Source organism: Fringilla coelebs (assembly GCF_963513975.1).
Source record: "Fringilla coelebs genome assembly, chromosome: 3".
Classification (NCBI taxonomy): domain Eukaryota; kingdom Metazoa; phylum Chordata; class Aves; order Passeriformes; family Fringillidae; genus Fringilla; species Fringilla coelebs.
In genome coordinates this window covers 64,905,854-64,920,304 of record NC_140030.1, presented here as the reverse complement: position 1 = coordinate 64,920,304, position 14,451 = coordinate 64,905,854, and the positions used below count along the sequence as shown (strand labels likewise).

At 41.6% G+C, this 14,451-nt stretch overlaps 1 protein-coding gene across 1 annotated transcript; it reads right to left on the bottom strand.

Annotated features, from left to right (window-relative positions):
• Positions 1-480: 480 nt before the first annotated feature.
• Positions 481-5,880, bottom strand: IL22RA2 (interleukin 22 receptor subunit alpha 2; the record flags this gene model as incomplete). The annotated part of the gene is made up of 6 exons (XM_084202768.1): positions 481-535; positions 1,629-1,807; positions 2,237-2,406; positions 3,736-3,914; positions 4,667-4,817; positions 5,817-5,880. 5 exons carry the CDS (start codon positions 5,878-5,880, stop codon positions 1,652-1,654), a joined length of 720 nt encoding a protein of 239 aa, XP_084058894.1. The 3' UTR covers positions 481-535; positions 1,629-1,651.
• Between the last annotated feature and the right edge of the window lie 8,571 nt (positions 5,881-14,451).

Sequence of the window (14,451 nt, the reverse complement as noted above, 5' to 3'; positions counted from 1 at the left end):
GAGGGTCTTTCCTCTTTCAGTTCACACTCATTACTGCCTAATCACATTTCACTGTCAGAAATATTATGTTGAGGGTCCTACGAAGACACTGTGAGCATGGAATTGCCCCTGTATTGCACATTTCTTATTTTACAGGAAGGGCACTTTTTTCATTTTCAGTTGTAATCATTGTAGAAAACATAAAATATCTGAAACTTCTATTTTATAGATAGTATTTTAATTTCGAGACATAAAATATAAAACTCCTAGAAGCAATCTTTAGGATATTTCCACAAGACTTTTTTCATGGTTTTATTTTTATATTACAAGTCGGTTCAATTTGAAAATGCAAATATATACCATCATAAATTGTAATATGGGACATACAAAGACTCCTTGACCTTCATGTAGCATAAAAGGATTGTGATCAAATAATCAAATAATTTAATGCAGCAAAGGTTAATTTAAAAGGTATCCAAGTATGTATTCCAGACATAGACAGCAGATGTTGATTTCCAGCTGGACCTGTGATGGAAGGCATCTTCTGCCATTATCCCTGTAATGGGGAAGAGAAAGAGAACTGCTGCTGGCCTGTGCATTTAAGCTGGGTAGGATTAAACATTCAACAGATGCCATTCACCTGCATTTGTCCTGTCCCTCTGCAAGTTGTTTGGAAGTCCGGCTCTAACCTGAGTTTCCAGCTCTTTACAGTACAGGGCAGGCAAGGGAAAAATGCAGGAAAATCCCCTAGAAAGTGACTCCCTCCTTAGCCTAAACCCACTGACCAAAACTCAAGAGACACAAATTATAGGTATCAGGTTATGAAGCAGAAGAAAGGAGAACTTCTATGGGTTTAGGGTACAGAACTCAGAACAGAAGCCCACGTTAAAACTGACACTTTTCCAGTTTTCCTCTGTTGCCCCAAATCTGAGCTTGCTAAGGCCAATTCCAATGAAGTCAAGTTTGGGTTAGGTCTTTGTACTCTCTGTGCCTTTGTGCCTGCAAGGCAGGATTGATAGCAAATCTTTGGCTAGGCATATGAAATGTGACAATAGCCTAGCGATTGATGTAAGTAAAAAACCTGATTTTTCAGATCAGCTAGTGGAGATAATTCTTGCATTTTGGCCCATGGGAACTCATGACATTTGATGACTGATTTCTTTTTAAAAACACTGCACTGAAGAGTATCCATGAAAAGAGGACAGGCTCATTTTAATTATTCCTTTGGATCAATTCCTGAGCAGAAAAGGCTGGCAGAGCTTGCAGGAGAATTGTATGTTAATAAAGTTGGAGGTCACTCATTTTTCTAGTTAATTATTACTTGACAGAAAAACATTTATGAAAGCCGTGCTATGTACAACTATTTAACTATACTATGCATAGCTGTTTAAAGAAAGGGAAGAAGCAGGTATTTCTGAGGACAGTGCCAGCATGCAAATAATTATCTCTCCCATTCCTATAATCATCTTGGCCTTATCATTCTTACCTGGTGTGCATCTGAGATTATGTAAGTATTCCAGCTAATATTGTCATGTGGGATGGCAGTTTCTACGACACACCTTGTTCTCTGCTTTTGGAGAGTATCTGCCTTTGGTGAGGGGACAGATCTTGACTTCCAGAGTCATCTCCAGTTTCAGACAGTGACTCACCTGTCTCAGAGGTGGCAGCCCTGTCACTGCAGCACGGTACATTGCCTGCTGCTGTAGGCGCTGCTGTGGTCCAGCACTGGCATGTACATTTTAGCCACGATGCAGTAGCTGACTCCAGGCCTCAAATCTTCTATTTTAATAACCTTGTCTTTCCCTTCATACACCAGGACCCTGTGTTGCTTCATACAGAGTGGAGAAAGGAGAGCCAGTCAAGCACATTTCCCTAGCAAGTGTGTCTGTGAGTGAAGTTTGATGAGAACAGAGGATGCAGAACAGCACATGAACTTACACAAACTCAACAGTATTTATAACTTATTTATGCTTTTTAAAGAAAATTCCCTTCCCCCCTCAGATTCCTCTCCTATACCAATTTTTTAAACTAGATTATGAAGTATTAAGTTGATGGAAAATAATACAGGGAGGAATTACAAATCAATTCAATCAAATTTAATTCTTGAAAAATAAGCCTACTTTGTTTTCAAACACTTGCACAGTTATTGCTGCTCTCACACTCCCAGAAGACTGTTTCAACAGCAAAACAAATGTGTTGTGCCCACACTTTTCTGACTATTCAGTGGTAAAGAGTTCATATCTGAATATACTCTTACCTCATCTAGCAAGTTGTTAATTATGAAGACTTGATACAGCAGATCATAATAATTTGTCATTGGTATTTTGCTGCCTCTCTTCCTTCTATAAGGAGAACGTGGAGCCTGGAGCTTCACTGTTATGGATTTGTTGCTATGAACCACAGTCACCATTGGAGGTCCTATCATAGCTATGGAAAAAACCCCAAAGCTATAAACACAGTTATAGTTTATGAATAATATCTCTAGAATGCAATTTGAATCCGTTCAACAAATGCTCATGTTACCAACAATGTATTATGCTGTATTTACTCCTCAGGTGACACTATGTAAATTGTCACTTCTTGGTGTTTATTGGGCTTGGTTATTGTTATTTTGGAGGTGACATTTCCTGTGTTTGTAAATCTATCTTTGAGCCAAACTTTTTGAAATCCCTTAGAGCTGATGTTGCTATGTGCTGACTGGTCAAGAAAAATTCCAAAATTGCCCTGATTTTCTTTTCCCCTCATATTTGTCTTTGTGCTTTCTGCACAAAACATCCATTTAAACCATTTCAGCTGTGCCAAGGATGCAGCTTACGTCATCTCTTTCAAATATTTTGCAATCAGCTTGGTTAAACCCAGCTAAGGCTTGAAGCTAGTGCCTGCATAGATGTGTGTGCAGCACCAGGAATTTGGGGACAAGGGCAGCAGCTGCCACACTAATCTCTCCAGGAGGAGGTGGCACAGAGCAAGATGTTCTGGTTTTGCTGCAAGGTACTTCTTTATGTCAAAGCTTGTGGTTTCATCTGTGCAGGAGGCTCAAGGTAGTTTGCACTTCAGGGCTGTGGAGTGACCCACACTGACAATTTGATTTTGCATTGGCCAGTGAGGGAAAATGGGTTAATTCCTGGTGAACTGACTGGTAGGTAGACTGCTATTGTTCATTGTGGGCAGTTCTCCATCTCTAACATACTGTGGCTCTATAATGACAGTGCTAACCAAAAGCTTTGCACATGTCCTTTCTATGTCCTTTCCTGCAGTCAGGATAACAGAGAAATGTGAGAAGAATAGTGGCCACACACCATGCAGCTCTGTTCTCTCTTCTTCCCACAAAGAAAAAATGCTTCCTTTTTTATTGTCTCGAGTCCTGTCTTTCCAGCAGCTCCAAAAATGCCTGAAAATGATTTGTGTACTTCCATGCCCAGAGGAAGAGGTTGAATTAAAGGGATCTTTTGATCTTCTAATTGCTGGTAAATGGCTCTTTAGCCATTTGATGAGAACAGAGGATGCAGAACAGCACATGAACTTACACAAACTCAACAGTATGACTTATTTATGCTTAATAATTGCTTGGCTTTCAAGTGTGTGGAGAATTGCTCTGGCATAACACTTCACCTCAGAGCTATTGACTCACTTCTTTACATACAGCTTTGTGGCTAGAAAAGGATAACTCATGTTTGCAAGCTGTAAGCAGAAATGATGCTTTCCATACCATGGAAGATCAAATTCCTTCCAGGAGGCACATATGTTTGCACTTACTTTCTCTCCAAGGAGTGAATCTGCAGCTGAGGCTCCAGTTGGAATAGACACCAGCCAGGGCTGCTCTCACTCTGCTGTAGTAAGGCTCCTGGATGTCAGAGGTCTCGTGTGTTAGGTCACAGACATGGCTTGAAATCCCCCAGCACTCATCTTTGTTTTGCCATGTGCTCTGCCCATACCTATGGAGAAAGAGGAGGAAGGATATAAACTTTAGGGGTCACTGTCTGTGTCCATGCAGATTCTCAGCCATCTCTTTTACTCTCGTGGCACAGACAAGCATCCTACCATGGAAATTAAGTGCCTTCAGTTTGGTTACAGGGAAGGTTGATTTCATGGGAGTTTGGGAGCTACAGGTTTCTGTCTTTTCTGAAAAAAGTCTAAAGCAGAGACATGGGTCACCAGCCCTGTCAGAAGCCACCTCTTAGCTGCTCCATGGGAGAGGTGGGTAAGCTTCTCCTCAGCCTGTGTGTTCACTGATGGGCAGAATGCCAGATCTCACCAAACTGTTCCTCCAGGGCAATAATCATTTCAGGCACTCACAGTGTGCCAGGGATGGGAGCAGACCCTGGAGACCAGCCTCTAACGTTGCCTCAATCTCTCCATGCAAGGCACCCTGAGACAGTGATGTGGGCAAGGCAGGCCACTGAAATACCTTTAATGTTCTATTACAGAATAACTTGACCTACCTAGACCTGCTTGAGGCAGGTGGCTGGAGCCAGTGGCTTTCAGATATCCCCTGCAAACTAATTTTGCTTCAAATCCTTGGTGCAATGAGGGTGCAGAGCTGGAGGTGCTCACTCCTTGCCTGCCTCAGGCTGCTTGACTGCACCTCCTGACTGTTGCCCAGGAGTGAGAACCTCCTGTCAGCTGAGAAATCATTTTAGCCCCAGCGGGGCTGAGCCCCAGCAGAGCGGGAGGCGCCGGTACTTACACTTTATACTGCACAAAGTAGAGCACATCTCTGGCCTCTCTGGCCCACCCAGGCTGCCAGTGCAAAGTGGTGTTGAAATTTAACGAATGGAACTCTACCTTCTGTGGCTTAATCGAATCTTGCAGGTCTTGGTTCTCCAAAACTAAAAGCGCTGCGGATAAGAGGGAAAGATAGCATAAGGTGTTTGTCCCAGACACACTCCTACATATTTCAATCAGAGGGTATTGCTACAGACCATCTTGTTTCATGACTAGCAGACCACAGGGAAATGAAATCTCCTGGATCTCGCATTCAAAACTTTCCAAGTCACGAAGTCAAGCAGTTACAAAAGAAACACATTTACAACTATGAAAGGAATACTTTTATGTGGTCTGAGTGTTTGAGGTGGGGTTTTTTGCTGTTTGTTTTGGGTTTGTTCGTTCATTGTTATTTTGTTCATTTGTTTTTCTTTTTCTTTTTTTTCTTTTTGGTGGGTTTACTGGTATATTTTTCCTTAGTGAGTTTGCTGCTGTGAAAGATGCAGCACGACCATCCCAGGAAACAAACCCTTTGGGTCTCTTCACAGAGTCTGCAGTGAGCATCCCCATCAATACTTAAAAGTCAAGTGCTCTTTCCCTCTTTACTCCACAACTCAACTTTAACCTGAAGAGATTATAGCTCTTTTAACTGTTACCACAGTTGTGTTTACCAGCTCCTGCATAATAAACAACCACCTGAAATTCACTTCTTTTCCTGTCTGTACCACTGGAAAAGCTGTCTGACAGTTTTCAAGATCATCTGCTTTCAAACTGCTATATTACTTATAACAGATTCAGTTAACAACCTCTCTGAATCATCAAACCCTAACATTTTTGTGGGTTTTGCAACGCAGATGACAGCAGCTTTTACCCTGGCACAGCACAGAATCAGATAAGACTTGTACTGGCTGAACTAAAACTGGTTGTACAGCCATGAAAAAATCTAATGGGCAACACGTTCATTTTATCTGCATTTCAGAACCTGGAAAGATAAAATAGCAAACTAATTCGAAAGTGACTAGCATTTGAAACCTACCAAAGGATACAGAATAAAAAAAAATCAGTAGCAAGCCCTGTCTTCCCACTCCCCATTCCCTTCCCATACAGGAAAAGAGCAAGAAGCCCTTACTTACAAGTTGTCTCATCCTGAAGCAGGTGCATCAGTAAGCAGAGGAAGGAAAGCATGATCCTCCTCATGCTTAGGAGAGCATGACTGAAAATCACCTCTCTTCCTCTTGGGCATGTCCTATGAGGAAGTAATTGTTAAGCACTCCAGAGTTCCCCTTATTCTCAGTGGTTTCCAAATTCCCCAGTTTGGCTTTGGTTTAATTTAGCTGCAAAACATATGAGTAGCTCTAAATTAAACATGAGCAATTGTTCTTTCTTGGCAGCTGTGGTCATGCAGAGTTTGGAACTAATTATGAACCAAGCCATTATGAAAAAGGTCCTTTTTTTTAAGACACTATTTCCCAGATGATGTCTGCCAATATTGCTTTACCCCATAAATTTGTAACAGAAGCTTTCTTGCTTGCCATGCTAAGATTTTTAATAATTATTTGTATGTTTTAAAATTTATACATTTATTTATTTATTTTCAGCACACTAGTTGCTCAGAGCTGAAGAACACGAAAAATTTTGCTCCAAAGATATAAAAGACCTACCCATGGGATGTGCTTTAGGTTTGATGGACTGCCTCTGGGCCAAAAGCAAGAGCTGGAGTTTGCAGGTGTGCTGGTGGCAGGACATCATCTGGGGAACTGTCACTGGAGGAATGAGGGGCTGTGAAATCACTTCTGGCTGTTGGGCAGCACATTCATCCCATGCTGGCTGCGGGGGAGATGCTGGGATGCTGGGGAAGTTGCCAGACTGACAGCCTCCAGACTGGGATTAGGAAGATAAACCCAGCCCATGGGGCAAAGTGCCACTCTGGGTTGGACTTTCAGACTGCTCGGAATCGTATGCCCCAGCTGGGGCAGGTGTGCTGCAACACTGCCTGCACAAATATTGGCATTTGTCAGTGCTATCCTCTGCATCCTGCCTGCCCAACATGTCCATCCCTACGAGCGTGACCCCAGGGCTGGGGATGCTGGGGCTCTCCAGTGGAAAAAATCTCACTTTGTTCTTGCAAATGCTCTAATGCCACATACACCTCTGCCTGGTGGGAGACGAGTTTTGTGCTCCTGGGATGTGTGGAAAGCTCAGGCGATTCTGTTGCTGGTGGTGAACGCCGTGCTACTGCCTCGGCTTGCCCCTCTCTCTTCCCTCCCGGAAAGCTCCCCGATGCTGACACCCACTGGTGCTCACTGCTCATGCACTAGTGCAACTGAGCAAAAGTCAGGATGCTTTCTCTTTTTGCAAACTCACAACGATAAGCAAGAGGAGAAAAATGCTAATTTTATAAGACTTAGTGCAGCCCTGTGTAACAGCTTTCACAAAAGGAGTAATGGATGTGAAGGCTACCTGTCTACTAACAAATAATTGTCATGAAATCATCTTTGGGAAAACGTGGAAACAGAAGACTTGTCAGATCAAAAAATATGCAAGTTCAAATGAACTTACTTAATGTCCACCAGTTATATTGAACAAACTGAACAACATCTAGTCAAGAAGCTGATTTTGGTCAGATAGACAGGCACAGGGTCCCAGTTCAGCTGACCGCATGTATCTCTTTATACTAGCACCAAACCTGCCCCATATTTAGTAAAATGCTGTGTAGCTTTGAATAATGAACTAGTCAAATCAATTAAGGGAATTAAAGAACTGAGAGAAAATGAAGAAAAAAAACTCCCACCAAAATGCAGGCAGAAGTCAGAAATTCTATCTCTGGCTGCAGATTTTTTATCTATGGAAATGGAAAGATTAAAAAAAAATTAATAGTTTATTTACTTTAAATACTTCCCAATGCCAAATTCAATTAGTATTTCATCACACCATATGAGCTCAAGTACGGGAATAGGGAACTTTTCCAAACCAATCACTAGACTGAAAAGTCATCAGTGTTTAACTACAGGTCATGTATTTGTTTACTTGAATTGTACACACCTTCCCATATCCCGAGAAGCAGCCCATTGCCAGGAGCCGAAGGGTGGACCTTTGTCAAGGTTCCTTTTGATGGCGGTTCCTCCTGGCAAGGCAGAGCTGAGGGCCAGCCTGCCGGCACCTGTGGGTTTTGCTGGGAAAAGGCTGCCGTGCGATGTGGTGAGAGAGAAATGCCTGTCACATGGGTGCTGGAAAACACCCAGGCTTTCCTGCGCCCTGCACTCCGATAGGGTTTTATCTGCAGCTGAGCTCGGCGCTCCGCAGTAATCGGTGACTCCTCGCACACTTTTGTTGTCACTGAAACAGCCGCTGCTGCAATAGCCGGCAATTAGCACCTGTGCTTCTCGTCGGCATCGGTCACGCTGCTTGGGTGCCTCGTGGGACAAAAACCACCACAGTGCCAAGGAGCAGCTGCACACACGCACACGTACAGACACGTACCTGTATGTCTGGAGTCTCACAGAATACGTATACAGTGTATATACAGTGTATATAGCATATTTCAGAATGTACACTGTCGAGGAACACAGGATGATGCACGCTGCAATGATAGTTAAAATACGAGAACTTCTAGAAACAATATTAAGGGTACTCTGAACAGTACTTTATGAAGAAATGGAAAGTTGAAGTGCATTACTTAGCCCAGCAGAATCTACATAAGTAGTTGTGCTCCTAGCTCATCCTAGCTTACACTGCAGCATCTTTCTGATCCAAACTGTTGTGAAACAGCAGAACTGATATTTTTGTGACCCAATATAGAAAACCATGGGTATGAGAATTTTTGCCATTGCTGGAATAGAAACCTATCTGCATGCTGTGCAAACAGCTTGCTTTCTCTTGAGGACAGATTATTGCTACACAGAGGTAAAAGTCAAGTATTTTTGCTGGAAGCTGCTTGACTAATTTCATTTGAAAGGACCACCTCCTTGTTACTCTTTTTTTCTTCTTTTGCCCTTGAAAGAGTTGTTTCCCCATACATAAGAGGGGAAAATGTAACCCTGAAACTGCTACTGTAGCACAACATTTGGTTTTCTGATGTGAGTGTGGTATTTGCAGCGGATGTGAGGGTGGGTTTTGCTTACATGCCTGGATGAAGATATGGGAGGATGAAGAAAGCATACCCAAAGCATACAGGGAATGCTTCTAGTAACTGCCAGAGGCAAGGCAATTCTCTCTCATGTGTGGCATTTCACACAAAAATAAAAAATGTGAGTGGTTCATGTTACTCTAAAGACTATTCGCAATTGGAGCCACAGTTTTCAGTCTTTTCTAAACAGCCAGTGTGGACTCAGAGGAAAACCTGTCTTGGGAGGGGACTCTGGAGTTCATCCTGTCCCGCCTCAGCACAGGGATAGTGACAATTTTATCCCACAGTTAACCCCTTTAACATGAATTTCCTCCTGCAAATCCTAGTGGGATTCCTCTGCTGCAATTTATGACAGATGCTTTTTGTGCTTTTACTGTGCTTTTACTTTAGATAAAAGTCTGCCATTTCTGCTACAGTTTGCTATAGTTGGCAATTAGATCTGTCCCAGTGCCACCCCTCCTGGCTGAAGGGACCCAGCTCCCTCAGCTTCTCCTGGTGTGTCATGTGCAGCAGGACAGCTTAGTGGGGACTGGGACAGTGAATCACTGCACTGCATACAAAAATTAAAATGAAAGCAAAGAAAACCCCCACAGTCAGGCAGGAGGGACTTTTTGGATCTTTCTTCCCTGCTCTGTAGGGAAGAGACATTGCATCACACCAGTTCTTACAGAGAAGTTTCTGAGGAAGCCACGCAGACTTTCACCGCACAGCGTGTGCCTTCCCTGCTTCCTGCACACAAACTTCGTCTCTCGCTCTTAAAGAGCTTGGGCCAACATTTTAAAGATTGCAGTTAGAAATTCCAATGCTGTAGCTGCATCTCCACAGGGAGAATTTTGACCATTTAAAGATGAAGATCTCCTGAAGGCTCAAAAGCAGTGAGTCATGATTTGAAAATGCAGTATTTATTTAACAATGTGCAACACACTGAACTGACCAGGAAGTTAGTAACCAGCACTAACATTCATTAGGAACTGAAATTAATACAAACCCCAAAATAGCTCCAATTCTTTCATTTAAATGACAAGTTCCTTTAAAATTGTTTGTTTTTCTCACTGGAAAAGCCATAGAATTATAATTTTTCCTGTTAGTAAGGAGTGCTGTAGCTTGTTTAAGCCCATTAAGACACACTTTTTGGGTTGTGGATCCCTCACCAAATCATCTGCAGACAAAAAGCTACCAACTTGGAGACACATGAAATTAATATTCCAGTATTTGTTGGTTTTTCTTAGGTAATCTTCATAGCCCAGTAAAGATGCCAAGTGCTCACTCAGCCAATAGAACCCACAGATATAACTGGAGAGGTACATCACAAACATTGCTCATGCTTTCTTGGCCCACCTCCTGAAGTAAAGAAAAGCTCAATTCTGGTAGTGCCAATGCTCTCTGACACACTGCCACCAGAAGCAACTCCTGATATTTTGGTACAATATGACCCACACACTGATTTTTTTTTTTTTTTTTTTGGCAGGGAGTGGTCCAAAGCCTCTGCATCTAATCACCAAGTCCAGACCACACTGGGCTGACTCAGCACATGGCACAAGAAGGGCAAGGGGTTGGCAGGCCTGCTCTTGGGAAAAGACACGCAGAGCTGTGATGCCTGCCTTCACATTTGTCATCAAAAATTGGGCTGCAGAAGGAGCAAACACTTCTGGTAGCTACTTTGGACAATAAAACCTGGAAAGATGCAGGTTCCAGGGGTTTCCCTGGCCAAGGGAAGAAAGAAATACGAGGGAAAAAAAAGAGAATCTGCCTTTCATTCATCTCTTCTGCGAGGAGATATTTGCAAGCATCACACTTTCTAGCCTGTGGCTCAGTTCTGTGATTGTCTTTTGAATTCTCAGTATCATTCACCATCATCCAAGGAATGCAAACTCTAGACCAAGGAGTCCATTCTGACAATGATCTTTACCACTGTATTTGTATATACACTGTTTTACAAGCCTTTTTTGTTTTCCTTAATAAATATAGTGTTGAAAATCTTGTGTGATAGTCCCTAAACACTCAGGGATTAATGTTCTGAGCTTTTCAGGACAGGACCCTTCACACTTAACTGGTTTTCACACTTCTCAGAGGTGTTAGTTTCGAGTCTACTGCAACACGACTGTTTAACCAATGAGATCACTCCGTGATTCTTAAAGACAAAAAAGCTTTGTTCCATATTCTTCTTAAATGAAGTTTGGTGTATCTCTCTGTTTGCCAGTTTTGCTGCACGCCCAGAAGCAATTGACAAATTAACTCTTTGTAATTTACCATCCAAATTCACAGTACTTTATTGCAATTACTAGTCAGATTTGGGAGTGAGTACAAATTAGTACTGTATTAAAAGCTGATACAAGGCCAGACTGATACTTGAGATGAAGCCACATGGAAGAAGGGACTGAGAAAAATGGCATAGATGCTCTCTACCTCCTTGCTACCACTGCCCTCTAGCCATTCAGGCAAGCTTTTGCAACCTTTCCTTCCTTGTTATAATTTATCTCACACTTGATCACATTTGCAGCAGCTTAGCACAGGCCCCAACTCTACCAAACCTGACAGCAGAAGGCACACAACAGTACACAGAGTTCCCGTCTTCTGGAATGGAACTGCACATGCCCTCCACCCTTCCTGCTATTAACTGAGCTGCCAGAAACTTAAATGTGCTACAGAACATAACACAGAACAGTCATGCCCAGAAAGAAAACAAAGTGTATATACTTTTGTTCTTTTCACTCTGTATTTTTAGTCTGAAAGGACTGTATTTATTTACTCTTTTTAAAAGGGCATTTCTGAAGGGATGCTATGTTATTGAGTTTGTTATTCAAGCGATGTTGGCACAGAAAAAAAAAAACTGTATCAGAGTCACTACTCTTACTGCTGTACTGTGAACATTGCAAGGATGTGACAACTGCAGGATTAATTTTGCAGGACACATAGCAAGCTGGCAGGCAGAACCTCTTGGTTTGCCTGCTCATTGTTTGCTCTGCTTGTAATGCTTTCCCTCTTTCAAGCTGTGGCTGGACAGCAGAAATTAAAACATCACACAAAAAAGACTTCTGTGATCTTTAAACTTCTAATGAACAGTAGTAAGTCCCAAGGAAGGCCAGCTTTCCTCTCTGTAGCAATTAATCCATTCAAATGGTTTGACCATTTAAAACTTGTTCATAATTTTAAAATAGAACAGAAGGAAGCAGCCCCAGGCTGAAGCAATAGGACTGGCCAAGTTACTGCAGGCTGCATCAACAGCATCAAAGGGCAAAAGAGAAAGTGCAATGCTGAGGATGATGATGGTCAGAAGGATCCAGGAATTGCTGCGCACATCCACACACACAGAGATGGGCCACACACATCTCCCCCAAACAGTGCTTTGATTCTCAATAAAGCTCAAGCATACACCATGTAAGTAACATGAACTGAGAGAGCTTCAAAAGTACATTTAGTGTTCAGAACAAAAGCAAAGTCATAAAGAGGCAAGGACGCACATTTTTCTTCTTAGATTTTTTTTATTTATATATAAAAACATTTAAACTGTACAGTATTTACAGGAATCTCATTACAGATTTCAGCCCAATGATGGAATCCATTTAGAGAATATAGAAAGAGTATTAATAAACAAGAACTTCATAGTTAAAGGACTGAACTATAAAAAAACACACTAAAGGAATCTACACAGGTCACTTTTTCCTAAGATAAAAGATGCCTTGTATTTGGTTTGTCATTTTGGTTGTGTGTTTTTGCTTTTTGGGTTTTTGGTTTTTTTAAGATTAATTTGAGCCAAGTACAACATCTTACTTGCTAATACTCAACTGTTTACATAGAACCCCTTCAGAGCAACTGGCTATTCCTAAGCCTGAGAAAAACAGGTTTTCTCATGCAAGTTTCTTTTTCTGCCATCTTCTATGAAGGATGAAAAAAACCCTAAAAATATGTGCATCTTTTCCAGGCAACTGTCTTGTTTCCACAGATGTCAGTAGATTTGACAATTCTATTTTTTTTTTAAACTATATTACTGACTTATGTGGAAAACCACACAAAAGCAGATTTGATGTTTCTGTGCCAGCACACAGTACTGCTACAATAATTCACTGTTAACTGCAGATCTAATAATAAAAATTACAATAACCACCCAAGAACAAGAACTAAAGAAGTTCTTAGAAATACTGGCAAGTATGAGGCTAAAGTTTTGTGAAGCTCTCTTTCACAGGATAAAATGAGTGTTACCTCATCACCCAAATCACCCTGAAGGGAGAGGAAGGGAGGAGTGCTAAGCAGCCAGGACAAGAGTACAAATCAGCTGAAAAGGTTGGAAGTGGCAAAATCTTATAAGTGTGCCATACTGGATTGCTGATAGGCCTATAAAAGGCAGGAATATTACATTATTTTCAGTGTATAAATGTTAGGCAATTTCATATTCAGGTTCAAGGTGCAATGTATGAATATTCAGAAGTTCAAGGAAACTACCTAATCACAAGAATATGAATCAATTAAACAAACTCAATTAGATGATAATGTATAGATAAATACTACCTGACAGGCTGCCAACAACATTGCTCAGATATTTGGTATTACAGAACTGCAAAAGCAAGGCTAACTAGCTGTAGCTGGAAAGGCATTTCCATCCCCATCCCAAGAAATCCTCACACTGCAAGCTGCTGGATTGTGTCTAAACAGAGATCACCACCCTGACTTGCCCTACTCTTAGCTCTCAATACCACTACTGGCAACTGCTACAAACTGGACTGGTAGTAACAGAACTTACTGACCCAGAACCACATCTTGTCTCACTGTGACCTCACATTTTCAGCTAGTCACAGCTAGTAAACAATCCTGTGCTTTGTGCACCCTTAAAACTTCTTTAATTCTCAACTAGAAAAGCTCTAAGCTGGCCTGAGCAATTTAAACATCTAAACTATCCCTGTGCCACTAGGTAAGTATGCAGCACACAGAAGAGAGGCTGCAGGGATGGTGCTAGTTCAGTGGCTTCTATATGTACAGCTCAGAAATTTTGATTTAAAAGTACATTTAACCTTGTTTTATTTCAAGAGCAGGTCTGTTGCATATATATGTGATGTAGTGCAAAGCACTCATACTGCTGTTCTTGATTTTCAGCTTCTAAAATTATACCACCTTTCCAATACATGTGACTATCTGCCATGAAAAATTTTTCCCAAGTGTTATGATGTATTTTTGTCTCATTTCTTATTGATCTTAACATTGCTGTTCTTAATGATAGCCTAGCTCCTGTCTGGGTCCTTTTACTCACACTTGACTCCATGTGATTTGAAAGATTCAGAAGAATGTACAATGTAGTTGTATTGCAGGGGCAAGAGACAAGAACCTGAGACAGTCACTTGGTTTTAAAATGTTCTATCTGCATTCCTCTTCCACTGTGTAAGCAAAGGAAAATCTTCCAGAGCAATGAAACACTTAGCTCACACAAACCTGAGATGCTAAGTCTTAGTTCTAACAGCACCAAGGTTTCCTGATGCACTGCTAAGAATGTAAACCTGATTAAAAAAAAATGTCATGCTTCTGACAGAATCTTGGTCTTGTGGCAGATACATCAAATCCAGCAACTGCCAGAGCTAATTCCTGATGTTCTTGGACAACATCAACTAATTTTTTTTTTTTTTTTTGACAAGACTGACAGAAGGAAAACAAGC